Source organism: Protopterus annectens, chromosome 2.part2 (assembly GCF_019279795.1).
Source record: "Protopterus annectens isolate FY-2018-M chromosome 2.part2, PAN1.0, whole genome shotgun sequence".
Lineage (NCBI taxonomy): Eukaryota > Metazoa > Chordata > Ceratodontiformes > Protopteridae > Protopterus > Protopterus annectens.
This window is the reverse complement of record NC_056730.1, coordinates 470,842,517-470,868,524: the sequence shown is the minus strand read 5'-3', so window position 1 is coordinate 470,868,524 and position 26,008 is coordinate 470,842,517. Positions and strand designations below refer to the sequence as shown.

The 26,008-nt window shown below is 42.6% G+C and overlaps 1 protein-coding gene across 1 annotated transcript in view; it reads right to left on the bottom strand.

Annotated features, from left to right (window-relative positions):
* The window catches only part of POLK (DNA polymerase kappa), a 1,256,064-nt gene that overhangs the window by 628,533 nt on the left and 601,523 nt on the right, over positions 1-26,008 (bottom strand). Inside the window, exon 8 of the mRNA XM_044064442.1 lies at positions 11,049-11,215. Within this exon, the coding sequence (XP_043920377.1) occupies positions 11,049-11,215 (167 nt within the window). The remainder of the gene's footprint in view (positions 1-11,048; positions 11,216-26,008) is intronic.

Genomic DNA, 26,008 nt, shown 5'->3' with positions numbered 1-26,008 from the left:
CAGATTTAAGATTCCCCTAGCAGTCAGCAGCTGATCAAAAAGGAGCACCACATCCAATTCGGAAAGGCTCCTGGTGGATCTCACCTATGCCCCTGAGGGGGAATGAGGCCAGTCCAAAAAGTGGCTGCAGGCTTGTTCGGCAAATGGGTCCACATTGGATGAGTATCGGGTCTGTGCTGTGTCACAGAACGGCACCGACTATTCCAATTTTGCAACAGGTAATAAAGGTATGGTCGGAGCCGTGAACGGACTCTGAGCCGAAGTCACTATAAGGGTGGATGACAGGAATGGTTCCAAGGTAGTTGTCGGAACAGATGTCGGTGCCGATAAAGAAATCGATACTCTGGTTGGTACTGAGGCCATAGACTGTGCCGTAACTGTTGGTGCCGGGATAGGCACCGAGGCAACCTCGGTAAACTTCATTGGAGGTGAGCTCAGAGCCGATGTGGTAGTCAGCACCGAGGAGGCAGAACAGTGTTCAGATGAGGACTTATGGGCCTTGTGCTTGTGACCTTTACCTCTGTCACTGGCTGGTGAAGAGAGGTCTGATCGAGGACGTTTCTTGTCCGAAGGAGGGGATGAGACCTCCATCGCAGAAATAGCCTCCAGAAAAGGCGAAGCAAGCAGGCCCTTTAAAATAAGTTTGTTAAGACATTCTTTCAGCATCCGTTGACTGAAACTAGCACAAATATCACACGGGGGTTTCACCAACAAATGCAGAACTCTGAAACAGTTACACATTCTTCATGGAGGTCTCTCTTCAGTAGTTTACCACTGCAAGAAGAGCAGTGTTAAAACCCCATAGTTCCCTTCTTTTCAGACATCCCAGAACACACACTCACAAAAAAAGGGAAAGAGTGAGGAAAGAGGAAATGAAGGAGAGGGAAAAGAAATGCCAACAATGGTAACAAGACACCGCAAAGGTAGAAAGTTAGAAATACCAAGAAATTACCAACAACGGTAAGAGAGAAATACCTCTGGGTAGAACTGAAGTAATATAGAAAAACAAGAACAGATTATAAAAGAAAAACTTTTTCAAAACTAGTAAATATAGCTGAAAAAAGCACTTGGCTGGAGAGCTTGGTGAAATGCTGTTATATGGCTGCATGGCAAACGAGATCTGGGGTAACTGAGCAAAGGGCGTTGTGGGTAGCAGCTTAGCTCGAGAGTTTTTTGGTGCATGTAAGTTTGGTATAAGGCTGACTCGGTTCCGAGGGCTCAGAACCGAACCCATCAGTGATGAATAGGAAGATGATTAACAACTTCAGATATGTTTTTAGCCCCTTTATTTTTATATACAGGTCAGCCACATTTTTGGCAACTAGAAGAGAAGTTGAGGACAGCAATTAATAAAAGGTTGAATGATTTTATTGAGGGGGTGCAAGAGGGATTAGTTGATCCAACACAGCAAGGTATTTTGGGATTACTCGATTTGAAGAGTATTTTCAGAGCTACACAGTTATGGCTCCTATACAAAGGACAAGCAGAAAGCTATCATTCAAAGTGGAAAGGGATAATGATGAAACAAGAGGAAGTTCAAGAACAATGAGAGAGTGGAATTTTGGATTCAGATCCTTAAGGAGAAAAACAATAATCATACAGAATATTATATTCAAAAAGCAGGAGAAAGCATTCTAAGAACTAAGCCAAAACAGGAATGGAGAAAGTATATTCCGCCAATACAGATACAATTAGGGGTACAGAAAACAGGCAAGAGGTGGCTGGAATTTACTACAGAAAACTGGCAAAGGAAACAAAGTATTGGGAGCAATTAATTACAGAGGGAAAGGTAATAGAATCAGAAGAGGCCAATAATTCATTTGGACTGCAGGCTAGAGATTGATATCAATCATCGATAGGGAAGGTAGAGTATAGGGAAATAAAGAAACAGGGAGATTCTAAGCAAAAAAACAGCACTGGTACAGTTTTTTGTAAAATCTACATCAGGAGCGGTTGTTAAGAGGATAATTAATAGAGGATATAAATATTGCATGATAACTATAGGAATCAATTAGAGGAAGTTAGAAAGGATTAGGAAGAGAGATTGGATAAGCCATTCACAAGGAAACAATGGGGGATATATCTATGACTCCAAAATATCCAAAAAAAAAAAAAAAAGTCTAGAAGATTTAGGATATTTGCTTGGAAGTGTTTGCATAGGTATTTTTATATCCCAAGCAGACTCCAAAGGCTTTTTCTTCAGATAGATTGCAAATGTTGGAAGTGTGATGGGGAAGAAAGAAGCATTTGGGAACATATTTTTTGAGAATGTGATGAGTTGGCAGACATTAAAATTCTCTGAAGACTACTCTAACAGAAATACTGGGTGTGCAAACAAGTGTAACTAAGGAAATTATTTTTTGAGCTATGATACAGAATCAGAACTGCCCAGACATAATAAAGCCTTGCTAAGTTTAATTCTGACAGGCAACAAAAAAATCAATTACTAAAAAATGGAAATCAAAGTCTAAACCAACTGTACTAGAAATAGCAAACACAGTAACAGAGATAAAACAACTGGAATTAGGATATTTAGAAAAGGGTTGGGGCAAATTACATAGAAAAAAATGGAAATTGTGAGGACAATACATGCAGAATAATGTTTTGGAGGAGGAATGAGGTTTAAGGGAAGGCAGGAATTGAATGAGCTTTGTAATGTTTAACTAAATGACTGGATAGATTATAAGTAATGTATAGCATTTGCAATTGAAATTATGTCAATATGTTTGTTTTTTCTTCATATAAATGTATGACTGTCCATGTCAAGTGATAATTTAATAAAGATGTTTCTTGTCAAAAAAAAAATATATATTGCTCTGAAGGAAGCCATGAATAGTACAGTTTTGTACCTACCATAAATGTAGATGTTCGAGTGTTCACCCTGCTGCAGTCATCACACTTGGGTTATCCTGTCGTCAGGCGGTCCCACAATCGGCTGGATTTCCAAAGTCTTGGTCCGACGTCTGTTGTTGTCACCTCATCCCTGACGTCAGTGCGCCAGGGGTACATATACTGCAACCGATGCCATTTTCTTCAGTTTTTCTTGCCCCAGATGTCAGGTGCCCCCAAAAAGGTGATCAAAATTAGTACCAAATGGTGTGAACACTGTACAAACACAAAATCCCTTCAGCTATAAGCAAATACATCAGTAAGGCATAGCAGAGATTTAGCCAAAAGATCAGAGGGGTTGGAGGGAGGGTAACCTGGACTGCAGCAGGGCTAACACTCGAACATCTACATTTATGTTAGGTACAAAACTGTACTATGTTCATCGTGTTATCCTGCTGCAGTCATCACACTTGGGTTGAGTCCCAAAGCTAAGGCAGGGTGGAGGTATCATAGAGGGTTAGTGGAGGCAATGAGGCCCTGTAGAACTGCAGTGGCGAATCCTGCCCTGGACTTAGAATAAAGAGGTAGGTGACAGTGTTTGGTGAAGGTGTGTACTGAACTCCAAGTTGCAGCTTCTAAAATTTCCTTGGTAGGGACCCCTCTAAGAAAGGCGGTAGAGGTAGCTGTTGCCCTGGTAGAGTGGGATCTAATGATAGTAGGAACTGGTTTTCCATGATGGGTATAACAGAACCATATGCAATGGCCTACCCATTTAGAAATGGTTTGTTGGGCTATAGCCCTCCCTTGAGAAGCTGTAGCATAGGATACAAAGAGCTGGTCAGTTTTTTTGAAAGCCTTAGTTTTGCCCATGTAGTAACGAAGCTGCCCGTGAATGTCCAAGGAATGCAAGAGTCTCTCACCTTTGTTCTGTGGATTGGGAAAGAAAGTGGGTAGATGGATGGTTTGATTTAAAGCTACACTGGAAACCACCTTAGGCATGAAGGAAGGATTAGTTCGTAGAGAAACTCTGTCTTGATGAAAAATGAGGAAAGGTTCCACTGCCATTAGTGCCTGTAATTCTGAGACTCTCCTAGCAGAAGTTATTGCCAGGAGCAGGGCAGTCTTCCAAGATAGTAACTGAAGGTCTGCAGAGAAAGCTGGTTCAAAGGGAGGTAACATTAGTTTTTCTAGAACAAAGTTGAGGTCCCATGTTGGTGTAGGAGCTCTTCTAGGTGGTCTAATGTTTTTTGCCACTCTGAGGAACTGCTTTAGAAGAGGATGTGAAAATAAAGGTGGATTCGTGTCGTAGTGAGCTGAAATAGCTGAAGCATGGATTTTAATTGAGGAGAAGGAAAGTCCTTTGTGCAACATCTCTGCTAAATACTGCAGAGTGTGAGGCATATGAGGCTGAGTTGTGTCTTGGCCTTTAGCTTGGTTCCAGGCAGAAAACCTTTTCCATTTGTCCAAGTAAGCCTTCCTGGTGCTTGGCCTCCTGGCTTCCAGAATAACATCCAGAACTGCTTGTGAAAGAGGGGCTGGTTGGATGTTTAAAAGATTCGCCATGCAGCCAGGTTTAAGGTTTTTTGCTGGCTGTGTAGAATCTGTTTGTTTTGCTGCGTGAGCCAATATCCATGGTGGGCTGTGAGCCATATTCTTCAATAGCGGGTACCAATGCTGGCGTGCCCAGTCTGGGGCTATGAAAATCAGTCGAGGTTTCTCCTTTTTGACCTTCAAAAGAACCTTTGTGAGAAGAGGTAATGGAGGAAATGCATATGCTCTCAGGTTTTTCCAACTGAAGGAGAGAGCGTCCACTTTCCAAGCTTGATGGTGGAATATCCTTGTACAAAATTTTGTCAGTTGGTAGTTTTGAGGACAGAGTTATCATTGTAAATATTTGTGGGTCTATCTTCCACTCGTGGGGATCTTTGATGTTTCTGCTTAGGTCGTCTGCCAATGTGTTTTTCTGTCATGGCAGGAATTGAGCTTGTAACTGGACTTGGTAGGCCAGAGCTGTGTTCCATAAGATTATTGCTTGCCTGCAAAGAGTGTAGGAATGTGTGCCCCCTTGTTTGTTTATGTACCACATTACTGTGGTGTTATCCGTCTTTATTGCAAGTTGTCCTGGATGTAGAAGATCCTTGAAGGCTGTCAGAGCTTTCTGTACAGCTAGCATCTCTTTTTGATTTATGTGCAGTTTTCTTTGTTCTGCAGTCCATAGGCCTTGAATGCATTGCCCTGCCATGTGTGCCCCCCAGGCATAGTCTGAAGCGTCTGTTGTGATAAGTTTGCCTGGTTGGGGGCAAGGTGAAAGGCTGACCCTTGTTGAGGTGACATGCCTGTGCCCACCATAGAAATTCCTGTTGAAGGCAGGGAATGAGAGATATCACTGTGTCCAAGCTGTGGCTGTGTTGAGACCATACGCTTTTTAGGTACCACTGTAATTTCCTCATATGCAGCTTTGCAAATAGTATTATCAGAATGCAAGATGCCATGAAGCCCAAAGTCTGCAGAATTTTTCTTGCAGTTAATTGGGTCTTTGTTACCATTGTCTTGAAATATTGAGTCAGTTGTAGTTTCTTGTCTGGTGTAAGATAAGCCTTCTGGGCCGTTGTGTCCAAGCTGGCACCCAGGAATGTCATTTTTTTGAGGGTACTAGTTTTGACTTCTTTTCATTTACTGTGTACCCCAGACAATTTAGTAGATGCTTCACAAAAGCCAGATGATGTAAGAGAATGGCTTTTCTTTCTGCTTGGATGAGGCAGTCGTCCAGGTATGGATATATTTGAATTCCTCTTTGTCTGCAGTATGTAATTACTGGTGCCAGGCATTTTGTGAAAACTCTGGGCGCAGTAGATAAGCCAAAGGGCAGTGCAGAGAATTGGTAATGGGTTGAACCTGCAATGAAACGGAGGTATCTTCTGCAACTTTCTCTGATAGGGACATGCAGGTATGCCTCCTTGAGGTCCAACGTTACCAGCCATGCTTCCTTGCCCAACATGGGAAGTAGCTGCTGTAGTGTTAGCATCTTGAATTTTGGGACTTGTAGGTAAGTGTTTAGAATTGAAAAATCTAGAATTGGTCTCCAAGCATTGTTCTTTCTGGGTACTAGAAAGAGCCTTGAGTAAAATCCTTGGCCTTGCTCTTGAATCGGTACCCGTTGAATGGCTCTCATGGCCATGAGAGTTGTAATTTGGTTTTGAGCCTCTGCCCTTTGATTTAGTGGCAGGTCTGGCATTCCTCTTTTCATTGTCAAGGTGTGAAAGTGGACTCTGTATCCTCGTAAAATAATGTCTAGGACCCATTTGTCCTTTATCACCATGTGCCAGTTGTCTGCAAAAAAGTGCTAGTTTTCCCCACAAGGGGGCTAACAAAAGAGCTTTGTTTGGCCAGTTGAGGTGCAAGTCATTGAGTTTGCCTTCTGGTGGGTTGAGACCTGTCTTCTCCTCCTTTTTGGGTTGGAGTGCCCCATTGGCGAGGTTTATACTGGGCTTGTGGTTGTCCTCTGCCCCTTGGGCGCCTGTATTTACCCCTCTGAGGTCTGTCAGTGGCTGGAAAGGACCAATTTTTTGTTGGCCAGTTTCTGCTGAAGCGAGGGGGTTGTACCTGTAGGAAATCTTTGACTGTCTGCATTGATTTCGCCTTATCTTCCATTTTCTTTAGCACTTCTTCTGCTTTAACTCCAAAAGAACATCCTGCTGTAAGGGTGCATCCAGTAGTTTTGCTTTGACATGATCAGGTAGACTTTGTTCCTTTAACCAGGCATGCCTACGTATAACTGATCCAGTGACAGCTGCTCTGCAGGAGGCCTCCAAAGAATCAAACCCACATTGTAAGGTATGTTTGCCCACCTGCTCGGTGGCGTGCAACAAATCCTGTACTTCTTTCAATTCATATTGTTGGGGAAGGGAGGTTATCTTTTGTTTTAACTGAGAGATTAGAAACTGCTGATACTTGAGCATATGAAATTGACAATTTAGTGCTCTCATAGCTAATGTGGCTGAGGTGTAAACCTTTTTCCCCCACCTGTCTAGTGCTCTAGAGTCCCTCTCAGAAGGTACTGGGTTTTTAACCATGGAAGTCTTAGCCCCCTTGGGACCCTGGGAGATAGTCTCTGGGTCAGCTACTGGGCTTTTGTAAAGAAATTTGTTGGAATCAGGTACTCTGTAGTATCTGTCAGGCTTAGCCAGAGCAGGAGGTAGAGAGTCTGGGTTGAAACTGGATTCTAAATAGACATCATCCACAATGTCCAAAACAGGTGGGATGGCTAGAGGTCTGTGTTGGGGGAGTAAAAGAAACTCTCTGAGCCTTTTCTTGGAATCAGGGAAATCCTGACCTTCCCATTGGAAATGTTCCCTCATAGTGTGTAAAGTTTCCCCAAAAGAGTAGTCTTCAGGAGGGGAAGCTGAGGGAATAGAGTCCTCAGCATCAGAATCTTAATAAGGAGTGTAGGAATAGTCTTGGTCTTCAGAGGAATCCGAAGAAATAGACAGTTGCTCAGAAGAAGCAGAATCTTCCTCTTGTCTAGGCCTTTTGCCAGGAGGAGGCTGTGAACCCCTGATAAGAGAAATCAAATCTTCAGCCATTTTGAGCATCTGTTTCTTAGGCATAGGGCCTTGAACAGGAGACTGAAGTGTAGTCTTTTTAGCTTTAGAAGGAGTCTTAGACTTAGAAAACGTTTTGACTGTGAGAGTCGTTGGTCTGAAAACGCCCTCAGAAACCAATGGCGTTTCCGAAGCACCTACGTCCTTAGAAGGTATATCATCGGAAGGGCCTGAAGTAAAAGGCTGTGTTGGCCTAGTACATTCTGTCAAAATATCCGTAGCGGTCTCGGGTTCCAGGACTGCGGTAGTCAGGGGCTGCGTCGGAGCCTCACTGATAACCAGAAACCGGATCAACCAAGGCCTCGGAATCGGGTTTAGGCCTTGGCTGTCGGTCCTTGCCCCTGCGTTTTTTGTGCACGCCGGTAGTCGGTAGCTCCGACGGCATGTTATAGTTAAATTTTCTACCAAAAAAGAGTTGTGCGAAATCAAAACGCCTTTTAATAGTATGCTTATTAAACCTAGCACAAAAACGACAAGAAGTGACGTCGTGATCAGGGCCTAGGCAAGGTATGCTATAAGAATGAAAATCCTTATGAGGTATTTGCTTCCCACAAGAAATACAATTGTTAACTTTTTCTGACATCGGTCTGAGGCAAGAAAAGTTTCACCAACAGGGTACTTAGCTTTATAGAAGACTTCGGTCTGAAATTCGAATTCGATAATCTCAGGAGTCGGCCGACCGGCACTTGCGAACTGCTTCTGCTTCGGGCACCACGCGGCAAGAAAGACTGAAGAAAATGGCGTCGGTTGCAGTATATGTACCCCTGGCGCACTGACGTCAGGGATGAGGCGACAACAACCGACGTTGGACCAAGACTTTGGAAATCCGGCCGACTGCGGGACCGCCTGACGACAGGATAACCCAAGTGTGATGACTGCAGCAGGGTAACACGATGAACATCTGTACAACACATCCAATTTTCAGTTTTTGGAAACACGGACCAAGCTGCAAACTAATGCCTTGGCCTCTGAAACCACCAGTGTCAAAATATGGATCAGGGTAGTAGCAAATAAGAAAAATGAAGTGCCAACACTATCTACACCCAAGATACCAAGGGAGATGGAATGACATTAATTTCAATCAGCATTTTCAAAGAGGCTCTTATCATGCAGTCTCAGTCCACATCACTGATGCTTCTGAATGACCTGTCAGACTAGAGGGAAGAAGTGGAAGGAGGCCTGGAGATATAGTGAGGCAGTTCCATTTCTGATGAATGCCTGCTAGCAGAAGGTCTCTGGGACTTGTCTAGAATTATCATCATTGTTTCCGCAGTGGATGTAAATTGAAGAGAAGGCTGTCTGGCGTCAGAGCAGTAGCAGGAGTCAGCCCCAGCCTGTGTGTTTTTGGAACCGAGGAAGGGTGGGGCATTGTTAGGTTTTCCATTTCTATTCCCAGAATCTCTGTCTTTTTCTTTTGTTTTTCTTTATCTTTCTTTTTGGCTTGCCAGCAAAAGGTTATGTGAGAAGACCACCCTTATTAACTTATTCCACTGATCAGCTAAGGAACGAGGCCCAAAGGCCTTACAAATACAGCAGTCTGCAGACAGGATTTTTAGCCACTGCACACCACACAGAGGTAGTGTGTGTGTGCCTTGGGAAGGATCTTGTGCCATACTTTCAGAAGCTTTCCTTGGGTTTGTCTTGTTTGCCCTTTTCTACAATGCTCAACAATATAAACAGAAGTAAATCACACCTATTAATACACACAGCAAAAACACAAATATGAAAAATAAAACTACTTCTATGTTTTCTAATACTACTACTTTCTTAAACTTTTTTAATGAAAGAAGTCACTGAACCTATGCCCAAATGACACACAGAACTAGAGAAGGAGGCTGAAGTCAGAAAGCTTGAGTAACTACACCCCTACAAAAAGATCATAAAAGAGCTAAAATATAACAACCTGAAAGGGAAGAGGTGCAGAACTATAGCCAAACTGGAGAAAAAATGGAGCACTTAGCTGTGGTCCACATAATTCATGAGTGCAATAAAGGTGGCAAGAACAATCTAAGAAGAGTTGGTGCACAGAGGTATTATGGGAGGGAAAACATTTTAAAGGAGTTCAAGATTTGGAGCACTAGTAGGTTCCAGATTGGATCCAACAACTGGATTGGAACCCATCAGCTGGATTAAACAGGATAAAATGATTAACATTTTTTTCTTGTTTTTGTGAACTGTGGTACAGAAGGAAAGAATGAAAACAGCAGTATATAAAAACAAAATTAAAAAAAGTATTTTTCTTTAGCCTTGCAGTTACATTTTGATACAACTAACAAATACATCATAACATGGGTTGGGTGGATGCCAGCTGGAATCCGTATTGCATAAAATAACAAGACGTATGTCCAACCTGAACACTAGCCTTAACATGAAGGATTAAAAATAAGGATGATTATTATGGATACATTTGGAATAGGACTGTAACTTCATTCATAATGTCCCTTTAAGACAGCCCAGTCATGCACACCAAAATTAGGACAATCTTCGCTTCAGCCCTTAAAAATAACTCTATACCTTCCCACTTGTATGTTAGGGTTAGGCTACTACTTAAATATATGCCTGAAGGAAGTCTGCATCTACTTACACTGCCTCCCTAATGTTAACTAAAGTCACCCACCCAAGTCAAAACAGATTAACATAACCCTATCGTGAGCTATAATTCAAACTCCAGCACAACATCTTTAGGGAATACTTTTAAGTTGTTGAGTAATTACTACAAAGTTATAGCCTCATTGTAAAATGTGTACTTATTTTAACCCAATTACATGCTTTCCAATTCCTGCTGGTTTTGCATGTTGTACACAGTAACTAAATATACTACTGAAGTGCACACTGTACCTGCATGCATTACTTTTGCATTCTGTTAGTGCATTTTACCTGCTGGGTTGTGTCTGAGAAGGGTCAGTCGAACAGTAAACCTACTGATTAAAAAACTGAAATGAATGAATGAATAGAGAGAGTCATGTGGTTAGTCATACACATAGATTAAAGCCCAAAACATCATTCACTGTGCAATCCTCAGCCTAATTCAACCCAAAGATTCAAAGTAATCCCTAATCCCAGGTCAAAGCGTATTCTAGCTCCAAATGTTAGGGATGCAGTTATAGTTTACATTACAGTTTGGATATGGGTTATACATGTAGCTGGGAAGTAACCCCAGCCCAAGTAGTCCTAGACCCAGATGTCACAGAAGCAGTTATAGTTTGTGTGACTCTTCAGATCAGGGTTATGGGCAAAGCATGGTGGGCAATTACTTTGTGGTAGACAAAGTCCATATATGGGGATGGGAGTTCAATGCAGTCATACACAGACTGCATGCAGCTATGATGTTTCAGTGGAAAATTCTCAATTTTCTTTGATAGAGGGGGTTAGAAGTTCAAGCCTGGCCAGAGAAGTACATTTTGCAATATGTTAGTGTTTCCCAGTTGGACAGAGTTGATTCTGAGCAGATATTACATACCCAACTGGCAAAATATTAGATGTTTTTACAATTCTCAAAATGTTTACCACATTGAACTTCAAAAGTTCATGTAGCATTAAAAGAAAGTCAGTCAGTTCACATTCATTATGCCCTTAACTTTAACAGCAACAGCTTAGCAAGAATTATGTCAGTCTGACCTTTCAAGGCGTGTTGAGCTCAGACCAAGAGAGATATTCAAGAAGTGAAGCCATGAAGTTTCACTGAACAAGAGAGAAAGCAAAGCTCTCTGCTGGAACAGCTCTCTGCAAGTGGTAATGCCAAGGGATTTCAGCATTTTCTCTGTGACTTTTCCTATACCTGGAACCTAAAAAAATAAATGTTATTTCAATTATTCAGAAGGAATTCAGTGATATAAAAATAACTTGGTTCATGAAAATCTCAGAATTGATACAGTCCCAATTTACAGTTTAAAAACTATAATAGAAAAAAAAATTGAAGTATATTTACATAGAACAGGTGAATATGCAATAAAACAGAAAACAATCATACAATAATCAGATAAGATTTCAAATGTGTATCTGATCAGTACAGTCATAACCATGCATTTGAAAGAAACTGAAAGTGGCTGTCAAAACAGAATGTTAAAAGAGAATATAAGCCGAGGAGTTTAAAAAGAAACAGTCATATGACATACAAACCTACAATTTATAAGGCATAAATACTAAACACATTAAATCAGCGGAGTAGGATGGTGTACATCTGATGTCTTGTAGATTTTGTGTACACACTGCAATGCCATGTTTAGCAAGGATCATTTGTAAACGTTCTACCCGAATCTGTGTGCCAGATGTGCTTTTAGAAACTTACAAAAAGAATTCAGAATTTTTGAGGTAGGGTACTCCAGGTACAAAGACAATTCGATTTAATGCTTTTTATACTTTGATTCTTTTGTGATTTTAAAGCACATAGGGTATATTTCTTGCGTGCAGTTTGTTTTTAAGGTGTAAACAGCAGTCTTTTTTCAGAAATTTGAAAACCAGCATACTCAGATGGAACAGCACATCTGCTTCTACAGGAACTGATTTGAAACTTTGTATGGCCTTGCAGTTATGATCTCTTTTGTGGACTAAATAAATACATCTTAGTATTTTGATTCCAGCCGTTCAAAACAGTGAAAACTCTTTGGGGGAAATTCAAAGTAATAGAAGGTAGAATGCATTCCAACCTTGCTTTTTGAAATTTCCTGTGCTCCTTAATTCTGCAACTAGGCTTGATTAATCCACTTGTGAAAGGATTTTAGTACTAATCATGCAATCAGTGGCCACATTTTATCAGTGAGCAACAGTCAGCCTTCTTGTTCTGCAGGGAGTGTGCAGTTACAACCACAGGGTTAACCACTGGTTGATGCCTGGGATACAGTAGTTTACAAAGGATCAGCACTGTAACTGCAGGAAGATGCTGCATGGGGTCAGTCACTTACAGAAGACTAAACAAGCTGAAACTAAATTTGAAGCGCTATACAAAAGGCCATAAAGGAAAACAAGATGGGTAAATTATCTTACTGCAGAGAGTTGCAATGGATGTACTCATCCTCCCAAAAACATGTTTTTTCATTTCGCTCAGAGGTACGCAGTTCATCACCACAGCACAATAGAGGGTAGACAACAACAAGGGGGGAGGTCAGCTTGATTTAAAGAAACAGAAAATAAATGCCCAGGGTGCAAGGGTGAAGAGTGAAACTGATTTTACAATATTTGCTACTAGGTCTTTAAAAATATTTCTGCCTGTGTTTCATGCAAGTAAGTAAGCATTAAAATATGACTTAAAGTAGTAGACCACCTGCTGCTTTGTTTCTGGTGGCCAGCATTGCTAACACCTACGGATATTTAACTAGGAAACTATAAGGGTACTGTTTTTTTAAACATATTGGATATGTTTTACTGAAATGGAAAAATACTACATTAATCCCCTTTACAATGTAGAAGGTTACCCCTTGCATAATTAACAAAGACAGATGGACACAAACATGATGCAGCACCCTTTTATTGGAACAAGATATGTTGCGCAATTATTTGAGATTTCAGGCTAGCAGAAGTCCTTCAATGAGAGTTGATGTCTGAGACAATGCTGACATACCACATGTACCTAGAAAGAGAAGTACATAACTTCTCTTGCACAGACTAAAAAAGACACTTGAAACATGGTAGTGTGGAAAGAAAGTGTGCAGCTGGGATGCTTAGTATAACACCTAAACCTCAGAAACAGATGCAGTGTGTTTTGAGTGAGCGACCCTGAAACATTAAAGATGAGGTTATGATATGGCATAAAACTAAAGGGTCTCCTATCATGTTACATCAGATTCAGTCACTACTCACTTAGTAGAGAAGATAACAGTTCATGAGGCTGCTCTGACATTTAATGAGAAAATAAACAATACAATAGATGCGTAGGGATATTAGTTAAATCCAGAGAGGACAAACAAGAAGCTACAATTTGTTAGTCTGTTTAAATAAGCAATCTTTGCGAGAGATGTTTTGGTTAACAAAAAAATGTGAATTTGTAATAACATCTAGTTCACAGTGAAGTGATGTGTTACGAAAAAAAAGCAAGGATTACCAAAAGAAAAATATATTGAGCTAGAATGCATCGACATTTGAGCACAGATAGTACACTATGTGGTTCAGCCAACTGACAAAGAGAGAAAAAAAGAAAGTGTTGAGATCTTCTGACAGATATTTATGAACAGCAGGCCTAGTGAGCAAACTTTTGTTATACTGTTACCATTATCTGAAGATTAAGGCCTTACTGACTGTTAAAGATTATGTTTAAAGCAGCAAAACAAAGTTTTATTTTTACATAAAGTGTTCGCATGCACAAGGATTCATGCGAACACTCATGTAAAAATAAAACTTAATTTCAAGCCATGTTTTTAGAAAGTTAACATTTAAATAATCTGAACACAGAAATGTAAATCTGTCATGCCGTACTTATAGGATTAATATTAATATAGCAGGGAGAGGCATGTATGTCACTTTGGGGGATGGCATAATTAAGAGTGGATTAGCATTAGTAAATGTTTGTGAAACAATTAATTGCCAACCTGTTAAATTAAGTTTGTTAATTTAACTGGTTGGCATTTAAATAATTTTTTCACAAATGTTTACCAACACTAAACCACTTTTAATTATACCGGCACCCAAAGTGACGTACATGACTCCTCCCACCATATTAATTTTAATAACATGAATATGGCATGACTACTTTATACTTCCGGGTTCGGAAGGTTATTAATTTTCTAAAAAAGTGGCTTGAAATAAAATGTTTATTTTTATATATAAAAAAAAAAGTGTGTTTGCAAGCATCCTTGTGCATGTGAACACTTTTTTATGTAAAAAAAAAACTTTTTGTTATTTTAAACATGATCTTTAAGCTTATGGCTACTATTGTTCTGATTCAAATGTTACCCTACATGATCATAACTACTCTCTTGTCCTGAATAAAACAAAGCTGCCAAAATACAATGCTCAGTAATCTTCAGTCAAAGCTAATGTGCACCAAAGGCAAAAAGAAGTTATGTACTTACCATAATGTTCCATGTTTGTAGTCCAGCTCACCTACATTCTTGCTGGATGGGTTCGGAGATGATCCTCGGCTCCGACTCAGCAGATACTAAAGCTCAAGAGCTTTTACTGGCTTGAGGCTATCCCCTATCCCATGGTGCATCATGGCAATTCCTCAGATCTTGTTTGCAAGAAAGTAACTACATACATAATAGTAATTATACTATCAATAACTGTGTACATACAAACAAAGGTACTTTGTATTATTATCCATGCTATGTGGACAGACAACTAAAACAAGCACAGACAGCATAATGGATAGTCCACCAGTTCCTCCAGGATACAGGAACGGGAAAGGAGGGTGGGACGCAAGAATGTAGAAGAGATGGACTACAACCATGGAACGTTATGGTAAGTACATATCTTCTTTATGTTATGTAGTCCTATCTCGCCGTAACTCTTGCTGGATGGGACAGTGTCCCCAGCACCTTTATCCCGGGTGGCTCAAGCAGAGAGACTCTTCAGCACAGTGAACCCAAAGGATGACCTGTCCCGGGAGGCCAAATCCAATTTATGAGTGACAAAGGTATGAGGTCTTGCCCAAGTAGCTGCTGCACAAATAGTATCAATTGGGAGTTTTGATCTGAAGGCATATGAAGCTGATACTGCCCTAGTTGAATGGCATTTTATTTTAGCAGGTAGTTGCTTCCCAGCATTTCTATAAGCAAATGAGATGCAGTCTGAAAGCTATTTAGACAGTTACCTTGGACACGGGCAAGCCTTTGTTTTTGTCTGAGAAAAAAACAAACAACTGATCCGATTTCCGAAAATTTTTAGTCCTGTGCAGATAAAATTGGAGAAGTCTATGGACATCTAATTGGTGTAGTCTGTATTCTGATTTATTACTGTAATTTGGGAAGAATACTGGTAATTCAATAGTTGTGTTTAGAGTATGTTCTTAACATACCTTAGAGAGGCAAGGAGGATTATTTCTTAGGGAGACTCTATCCTTGTGGAATATAATGTAAGGAGGTCGAATGGTCAGGGCTTGCAATTCTGAAACCCTCCTAGCAGATGTTATAGCAACTAAGAACAATGTCTTCCAAGACAACAATTTCAAGTCGGATGAAGAAGACGGTTCAAACGGTGGAGAAATCAATGAGATCAGAATTAAGATCAAGTCCCAGGGCTCCGGAGGTTGCCTGATTGGAGGCCTGAGAAGGAGGACCTCCTTTCAAAAAGGTTTTGCATAAACAGTCGGACCTAACTGGATTTCCCATGTTCCCAAAATGATAATTAGAGATGGCAGCTAACTGAACTCTAATGGTATCACCTCCACTCCTTCTTGAAAAATAGATGCAAGGAAGGACAGGATAGACTCTATGTGAGCTGAGTAGGGATCTATGCCTTGTTTAGCTGCCCAAATGGAAAACCTTTTCCATTTGCTGGAATATAATTTCCTAGTGGAAGGTTTGTGGGAAGAAATGAGAATGTGTTTAACGGTAAGAGAAAGGGATACACACCTGGCTATTCTTGGAAATGGAACAGCCATGCTGTCAATTTCAGAGTTTGGATGGTAGGATGGAACTGTCCTGACTGATAAATCAGACGGTCTGGAGATGGTTCCAGAAACCATGGTTCCTCCAAGAGATAGGGCCACATTAAGGGGAACTAGACTTGGCAAGGCCAGTAAGGAGCAATGAGGATCAGGGTATTCAACAGTTTTGCTTTCTGAATTACTTTTGGTAAGAGAGGAAAGGGTGGAAAAGCATAAAGAAGTCCCGGAGGCCAGTTGTGGACCAGAGCATCCCTGGATGGGGAATGAGGGCAAAGTAATTGCTGCATTTGGTGTTCATGTACGTGGCGAATAGGTTGCATTAAGGTTGACCCCATTTGCGGAAAATCTCTTCTGCAACTTCTGTTTTCAGGGACCACTCGTGAGGCATCAGAATTGCTCGACTCAGTTTGTCTGCTATCACACTGGACTTCCTCGGAATGTGCTTTGCTACCAGAAAGAGTCGAGTGTCCATCACTCATTTCCATACTCTTTGCGCCTCTCGACAAAGTGGGTAAGACCTGGTTCCCCCTTGCTTGTTTATGTACCACACTACAGAAATGTTGCTTGATTGAATCGCAATTGTCCCGGTGAGAAGAGAACTGTGAAGTGCTTGCAACGCATATAGCACTGGTCTTATCTCCAGAACATTTATGTGCAAGTGGTTCTCGTGATCCTGTCAGATACCTTGGACCGTCATTCCCAGGTAATACCCCCCCCCCCCATCTGGGAAGCGTCCGTGGTCAAGACTACATTTTGTTGACGGAGAACAAGGGGACAACCTAGATAAAGCTGATCTGTATGTAACCACCACGTTAGATCCTTCTTGCAGGGGTTTGTGATGAGTATTTGGTGGTACAAGGGTAGATCCTGCATTGACCACTGGGCAAACAGCAGCCGCTGAAGTACTCATGTTAAGACAGACTAAAGGAACTAAGAGAATGGTGGATGCCATAGTCCCTAGAACTTTAACTATCCTGGCTTGTTCTTTGTCTTTGTTCAGCAAGAATCTGACTTGGTTGTGCAACGATTCTATCCTTTCTGGTGTTAGTTTTGCTGTCATGGTGGTTGAGTCTATGACTGAGCCTAAGAAGACAATGCGCTGCGATGGAGAAAAGGTGGATTTTTGTAGATTTACTGTAATCCCTAATCGGGTGCACAAGGCTAGAGTCTCGTCATTGGCTTGGATTAGTTGGTGCTTGGTGGCAGCAGTGAGGAGTTAGTTGTCTAAGTACGGAAACACCTGGAATCCTTGACTTCTCAGGTGACCACTGCCATACATTTGGTGAACACTCTGGGGGCTGTAGTGAGGCCAAAGGGCAGTGTTCGAAATTGAAAATGACTGGCTCCCAGCCAAAAGCGTAGATATCTTCTGGAGAGCCTGTCCAGTTTGATATGGTAGTAAGCATCCTGAAGATTTATGGAGCACATCCAATTGTCTTTTCCAATAAATGGAAAAACTGATTGCAGAGTGATCATACAGAACTTCGATTGTTTTATAGACTTGTTCAGCTTGCTTAGATCTAGAATTGATCTCCAGTCCCCCAAAGAATCGGGAGTAAGTTCCGGATCCTATTTGCTCTGTGGGGACTTCTTGGATGACTTTTTTGAAGCAACGAGATGACCTCTGATGTTGCACGGTCTATTTGAATGGGTGGCACATCTGGTAAAGACAGATTTACAGGGGGATCGGAAACAAAGGGAATGAGGTAACCTCTGGAAATTGTATTTTGTACCCATCGATTTTGGGAAATTTTTAGCCAGGAGCTTGGGTACAGTAAGAAATGACCCCCGACTGCCTCCAGAGACGGACAGTCAGACAACCCCTCAGGGGCGATGAAAAGAACAGAGAAAGCATCTCTATCACCCTGGTGTTGTGGACCCTCTCTGCCGCAAGCGTGGTGTCTTCCATTATAACCTCCCCCTCTGCCTCTAGGGGAGGGTTGACCTTGTGCCTGATGGAAACCTTTTTGGGATTTATGGAACTACATTTTCCATCCTGTCTGGCCCTTGGAATAGGGTCTAGAAGGAAGGGAGAAATGGACTCCGACAGCAGATAAGGTTTTCCCTTCCTGCTCGCACCTGGTCAAAGTCTGTTTTACCTGAGGTCCAAAGAGAGTTGAACCATCAAAGGGACGTTGTTAAAGGAAAACAAAGGATTCTGTAAAGTTGCAGAGACTCATCTAGGAATGTCTCCTAAGAGAGATCCCTGCTGCGGCTGCCCTGCTCGCTCCGACAGCTGCATAGGAAATCAGGAGTTAGCAATAGAGGTAAGGGTGGAGTGCTGCGCAGATACCTTGTCAGCGGATCCCGAAGCTACTGAACCCTGAAGGGTATATCTCCCAACTCCTTCAGGAGATCCCTTTGAAGTCTAGTAAAATGGGACAGGTAATTCAGCGATTGTAAGGTAAATGCTGCTGTAGAAAATGTATGCTTTCCATACCTATCCATCGTCCTAGACTCTATTAGGAGGATGGATATTCAAGGATGTCTCTAACAACTCCTTATCATGGCCGCTGCTACCACCATAGCATCCACAGGAACTCCCTTAGTTAAAAAATATTTGTCTTCTGGAGTGGTCATAAACTTGTTTGACCTCCTTGGGACAGGCTCCACTATGCCTGGAGAGGTCCAAGCTTTCTGGGATATGACCCCTAAAAAGTTGGTCATATGGCGGTGTCACAGAGGAGGAGGTGGAAGGTCGGGAACCAAAAGCCTCAAGGTACACGGATTCATTCTCAATAGGGATAGAGATCTTCCAATCACCCCTCTGTCTACGGATTTCAAGGATGTCTGCAAAGGAGACATCCTCAGAGGGGCACCTTGGGGACCCTTCTGACTCATCCAAATCAGTATCTGAAATGACAGACTCAGGTGAGTCAATGTGCTTCCTCTTAGAAAATCTCTTCCAAGGGACCTCTCCAGTGGGATAATCTGGGGAGGTCTCAGAAGAGGGGACACCACCAATGGGGGCTCCCTTGGGGCTCTGGTTCCCTATACTTACGAGCAGGCGGGGGAGAAGAGGTTGCTACCGGCTGCTGGAGGGACATAGGGTCCAAAGGCAGGGCTTTGGCACTAGACAAAGCTTTCTCTATCGCTTCGAAAGCCTTACCACCCCGCTCCAAAGAGCTCTGCTCCGAAGAATCGGAAGGTTGACTCCCAGCAGGAGGGACAGGCTCCAAAGCGGAAGTGGGAGCAGAGCTCACATGAGCCGAAGCACCAAGAGAGAGAGTCGGTTCTGAAGAAAAAACGGGGTGACTATCCCTCACAGGGCCGACCCAAGTACATCGGCTCCCAGATGGCTCGGCTCCAGACTGAGCCGATGAGGACAGAGTTATTGGTTCTGAGGAAGCAGGAATAATTCTCGGAACCAAAGGTTCCAGCACTAAAGGACCCGAAGCATTAGACTCCAAGAACGAAGCAGTCAAAGGAGCAGTAGCCCGAAGATGGGACGGCTCCGAAGCCTTTGGGTCCAGAGGAACTAAACTTTTTTCCAGCACCAGGTCACAGAGCAGCCTCTTCACCACCTGCTCAACATCCTCATCAGAAAGTATCCTGGAGGAACAGGTGGAGATAGATGGCGAGCTCCTCCTTTCCAAAATAGGACATCTCAAAGTTGGTGAAACCAGTTCCAAAATAGGTGAATGTCTCAACATAGAAGGTTGTCTCGGCACCGAAGAAACAGATGGTACCGAGACTGAAGAAGCAGAAACAGAGTCAGAACTCTTCAGCTCCGTCGCTTTAGATTTCTTTGATGGCTCCAAAGCTGGAACCGATGGAGATTTCCTTTTATGAGTTTTGGGAACTGTCTGACCATGTTCCAGCTGTTCCTGGAAGGAACTAGTCATAAGGCCCCTGTCTATAAGTTTTCTTTCATTAAGAACCCTAGTACTGAAAACATGACAAAGTACAGGGTTCTTGTAAATGAGCCTCTCCAAGACAGTACACACAGCTGGTGTGACTGTCAATGACATTTTTTGAGAACATTTGTCGCATTTGCTAAAGCCAGAAGGGCGGTGTTCTTTACGTTCTCTGTCTTTATCTTTAGACATATTTCTGCTAAGAAGAAATAATATAACAACAAACTAAAACTACAACTACATAAGGAGGAGAAAAAAATACATATTTTTTTTTTTTTTTTAATAGAAGAAGGACTAGCACTCAGAGAGGAAAAACCCTCTAATTCAAATGGGCAACTACAGCCCTCTAACTAAAACGGGCCGCACAATCCTTAAGAAAAGGGGACAGGGGAGCAAAAGTACAGTTGTGTACACTTACCATAAATGTAGATGTTCGAGAGTATTCACTGTTGCATCATTAAATCTGGGTTATCTGCTTGCAGGTAGCCCTCAGTCGGCCTGATTAACAAAGTCTTAGGCCCTGCGTCGGTTGCTGTCCCTTCTTCCATGACATCAGGGGTATAAAACATGCAGCAGACGCCATTACATCAGTTTTTCTTTCCCCAGATGTCAAGTTCCCCCCTAATGGGAAGCAATTAAATATAGAAGTACAAAGATATACCTCCAACAAAAAAGCAAATACACCAAAAAGGCTTTTAAGCATAGTAAAGGACAGCAGAGGTATAGCCAAAAGAGGTTAGGGGGCTGGAGGGAGGGTAACCAGGACTGCAACAGTGAATACACTTGAACATCTACATTTATGGTAAGTGTACACAACTGTACTATGTTCTTCGTGTTTCACTGTTGCAGTCATTTTATTTGGGTAAGATTCACAAAGCTATGGTTGGGAGGAGGAATTGAGACAGCATTAAGGCCAGCTATAAGGCCCTGCAAGACTGCAGTGGCAAAGCCAGCTCTGGATTTAGAGAAAATTGGCAAATGATAATGCTTGGTGAAAGTATGTACAGAACTCCAGGTAGCAGCTTCTAGGATTGTCCCTTGCAGGGACGCTTCTGAGAAAGGTTGTAGAGGTAGATGCAGCCCTGGTGGAGTGAGGTCTGATCCCCTGGGGGACAGGTTTTCCATGGTGCTTATAGCAGAAAAGAATGCAATGGCTTATCCATTTAGAAATGGTTTGCTTTGAAATAGCCTTCCCCTCTGCCCCTGTAGCCACCAGCAGTTGTTCAGATTTCCTTTGAGGTTTAGTCCTGTCCAAGTAGAATCTAAGTTGTCTGTGCACATCTAAGGAATGCAGTATCCATTCCCTTTTATTCTGTGGATTGGGAAAGAAGGTTGGCAAATGAATGGACTGATTAAGAGACACACTGGATACCACCTTGGGCATGAAGGATGGATTGCTTCTGAGGGACACCCTGTCCGCATGAAAGATGATGAAAGGCTCCAGTGCCATAAGGGCCTGTAATTCAGATACCCTTCTAGCTGAAGTGATTGTTAAAAGGAAAGCTGTTTTCCAAAAAAGAAATTTTAACTCTGCAGTAGCAGCTGGCTTGAAAGGAGGTAGAGTGAGTTACTCCAAGACAAAGTTAAGGTCCCAGGCTGGGGTTGGAACTCTCTTGGGTGGTCTCAGTTTTTTGGCTCCTCTGAGGAACTGTTTGAGCAGTGGATGAGAGAAGAGGGGAGATATTCTGTTATAATGAGCTGAAATGGCTGAGGCATGGATTTTAATGGAGGAAAAAGACAGGCCCTTGTGAAGCATCTCAATTAAGTATTGCAAAATCTGAGGTAAATTGGGCGCTGCTGTGCTCATCCCTTGAGATTGGTTCCAGGCACAGAATCTTTTCCATTTTTCAGCATAAGATTTTCTAGTACTAGGCCTCCTTGCCTCTAAAATGATAACCATCACAACTTTGCTAAGTGATGGTAAAGGAGACATTAAGTAATTAGCCAGGCTGCAAGGTTCAGTGTTAGAAGCTGAGGGTGCAGAATCTGGTTCTCCTTCTGAGACAGCAGGGAAGGAGTCTGAGGCAGGTGCCATGGAGATAATCATGACACACACTGTGCAGGAGGGGGTACCAGTGTTGGCGCGGCCAGTCTGGAGCAATCAAAATCATCCTTGGTTTGTCCTGTTTGATTTTAGTAGTACTATGGAGAGCAGAGGCAAAGGGGAGAAGGCATAGACTGATAGGGTTTTCCAGCTGAAGGACAGAGCATCCACTTTCCAGGCTTGTTTGTGGGGAGTCTTTGTGCAAAAGTTGTCCAATTGGTAGTTCTGGGGGGAGGCAAGCAGGTCTATATCTTGGCTCCCCCATTTGCTTGTCAACATGTTGAAAATCCTTGGTTCCAGTTTCCACTCGTGTGGGTCCCTGAGGTTTCTGCTTAGTCCGGCTGCCAGTGTATTTAATTTTCCTGGCAGGAAGTGAGCTTGTAGGTGCACCTGGTAGCTCAAGGCTGTGTTCCACAATACCATGGCTAGTCTGCAGAGGGGTGTAAGAATGTGTACCCCCCTGCTGGTTTATGTACCACATAACAGTGGTGTTGTCCATCTTTACCATTAGTTGTCCTGGAAGAATGTGGTCCTTGAAGGCTGTCAAGAGCATTCTGTACAGCTAACATTTCTTTTTGATTGATATTCAGGTGCATTTGACTTGGGTTCCATTTGCCCAGAATGCACTTCCCTGTCAGGTGAGCCCCCCATGCATAGTCTGATGTGTCTGTTAGGGTTTGGGTGGTAGGGGGTGGTGTGAAAGGTAGTCCCTTGTTTTGGTGGCAGGTCTCTGCCCACCAAAGGAACTCTAGGTGTAGGCAAGGTATGATAGGAATCATTGTTTCTAGGTCTTGAGAATGTTGACACCATAGGCTTTTTAGATACCACTGTAGTTTCCTCATATGCAGGCTTGCATATGGAATTAGAAGAATGCAGGAGAGGCCATGAACCCCAAGGCTTGCAGTACTTGTCTTGCAGATAGCAGGGCTTTTGTGGCCACTTATTTGAATTAGGTTGTCATATGAATTTGTTTCTCTGGCATGAGGTAAACCATGTGGGAAGTTGTACTCAAGCTTGCTTCCAGGAATATAATTTGTTGACAGGGTACCAGGTGTGATTTCTTTTCGTTTATGGTGTACCCCAGACAAGTTAGAACCCTTTGTACAAAGGCCAGATGATTCAAAAGTATGTCCTTTCAGCCTGAATTAGACAATCGTCCAGGTATGGGTATATTTGAATATTTCTTTGCCAGCAAAATGCAATAACTGAGGCTAAGCACTTTGTGAATACCCTGGGTGCAGTAGATAAGCCAAAGGGCAGTGCAGAGAACTGCGTGTAGCCTGCTTTGAAGTGTAGGTATCTTCTACAAGATTCTCTGATTGGGATGTGCAGGTATGCTTCTTTTAAATCTAGTGTTGCCGAACAGGCATCTTTGCCTTGCATAGGAAGTAATTGGTGAAGAGTCAGCATCTTGAATTTTGGAATTTCCAAAAAGGTGTTTAGAGTAGACAGGTCCAGGATAGGACGCCATGAATTGTCTTTTCTGGGTACCAGGAAAAGTCTCGAGTAGAAACCTTGTCCCTTTTCCTCTTCTGGTACCAGTTGAATAGCCCCCATGCTTAAGAGAAAAAGTACTTGCTTTTGAACCTCTGCCCACTGATTTGGGGGTAGGTCCGGCCACCCGCTTGGTGTTGGCAACGTGTGGAAGTGAAATCTGTATCCCTGGGACACTATATATAAAGCCCATTTGTCCTGGGTAATGAGCTCCCAATTCTTTGCATGAAGAGCAATCTTTCCCCCCAAAGGGGCAGTCAGTTGATAAGTGCTTGGAAATTTTAAAAGGAAGTCACTGACACAGTTTACCACAGGGGGAGTCTTATTATTCCCAGATTTGGAAGTGGAGGACCCCCACTGCTTAGTTCTGTGTCCCCCTGGGACTGAAACCTTGGGTTTTTGCTGTGTCTGGATTTGGCTTGAGAAGACCTGGAAGGGGCTGGAAAGGACCAATTCTTAGAGGGCCAGTGCCTACTAAATCTAGGGGGCTGAACTTGTAAAAAATCTTTAAGAGTTTGCATAGATTTAGCTTTATCTTCCATCTTTTTAAGAACTTCCTCAGCCTTGCTGCCAAACAGGCGGTCCTGATTTAAAGGAGCATCCAACAATTTAGCTTTAACATGATCAGGCAAAGATTGCTTCTTAAGCCAAGCATGCCTTCTGAGCACAGACCCAGTAACAGCAGCCCTGCAAGAGGCCTCTAATGAATCAAAACCACATGTTTTCCAACTTGTTCAGCAGAATGCATTAAATCCTGTAATTCTTTATTTTCCACACAGTCAGGAATCAACATCATTTTCTGTTTAAGCAGTCCAATAACATGTTGCTGATACTTTAACATATGAAACTGGCAGTTTAAAGCCCTAATGGCTAAGGCTGCAGAAGTGTAAACTTTCTTACCCCATCTATCCAGCACCTTGGAGTCTCTATAAGAAGGGGTAGGATTTTTAGCAGTAGAAGCCTTAATGCCCTTGGGCCCCTGTGAAATAGTCTCTGGATCTGCAATAGGATTTTTAAAAAGGAACTTGTGGGACTCAGGGACCCTGTAGTATCTGTCAGGTTTTCTGGGAGCTGGAGGCAGGGAATCAGGGGGCAAACTAGATTCCGAAAAAGCATCATCAACAATGTCTAGTACAGGAGGAATAGCTAAAAGGCCTATGCTGAGGTAGGAGAAGGAAATCCCTAAGCTTCTTTTTTGAATAAGAAAAATCATGGCTTTCCCAGCGGAAATGCTCCCTTAGAGTATGTAAGGTTTCCGCAAAAGAAATATCCTCAGGAGGGGAAGCAGAGGGAATGGAGTCCTCTGCATCAGAATCTTCATAAGTAGATAAGGCAAATCCAGATCATAAGAAGAATCAGAAAAAACAGAATCCTGATCAGAAAATTCATAATCAACTTCAGTCCTAGGCCTCTTAGAAGGGGGGGGGGTGTTGACTACCCCTGATTAGAGTTATTAGATCTTCAGCCATTCTTATCATTTGTTTTTTTTAGGAATAGAGGACTGAGCATGTGGCCTGGGCGTCGGTTTTTTAGGCATGGATCGAGATTTAGGCCTAAGTAAAGAAGGAGGCGTCGGTTTAATATGCAAGTCCTTATGCCTGAATACACCCTCAGAAGCCGGTGCCTGCACAGCTGCTCCGGACCCATCCAAGGTAGAGACATCCATGGGTTCCATAGTTGAAGCATCTCGCGGCATACCTGACTCCGAATGGGCTTCAGTAGAGGCCTGCGGATCAGAAGTAGTGGGTATCAAGGGCTCCGAAAGCGCCTCACTGAGTACCAGTGAACTGGCGACTGGCTTAGGAAAAGCGTCGTCGGCAGTTTTGGACCTCGGCGGTCTGTCTCTGTCTTTATCTTTGCGTTTTTTTGGAATCCCGGTAGTCAGATGGCTAACGGACGACATTTCTGAATAATTAAACCGAGAACCAAAATATTTAAAGGCGAAAATATACAGACGACAGATAGTGCGCTGATTAAATAAAGCACAAAACCGACAGCAAGGTACATCATGGTCAGAGCCTAGGCAAGGAATACAGTACGAATTAAAATCTTTATGAGGTATTTGCTTTCCACAAGTATTCTCATCAATAGATCCATACAGGAATCATATGTCCCCAAACTGTGGTGTGCTGCCTTTATCCTGCCCCTCCACAAAGGGGGCAAAAATAATAACATCTCTAACTTCCGACCTATAGCCATTCTTTCCCCAATCTCAAAAATCCTTGAAAAATGCATCCATCTCAAACTCATGCCCTTCCTCATCAATAATCAACTCCTTACCCCTACCCAACATGGCTTACATAGTACAATAACTGCTCTTCTCTCTTTTTAGACATAGTAAACCATGCTCGTGACTCTGGAGAAATTGTTTCCGTCGTCCTAGATCTATCCAAGGCATTTGACACCATCTCTCATACCCACCTTCTGAATCACCTCTCTAACCTCAATCTCTCTCAAAACTGCCTTACCTGGTTCCACAGTTATCTAACAGATCCCAGGCTGTGAAATGGCAAACTAGTACCTCAACCTTCTTACCTACCCCAACCGGGGTTCCCCAGGGGTCCATACTCAGACCAATGCTCTTTAATGTATTTATCAAGGATTTTCACACTGCCATTCCTAACGCTAAAGTAGTGCAATATGC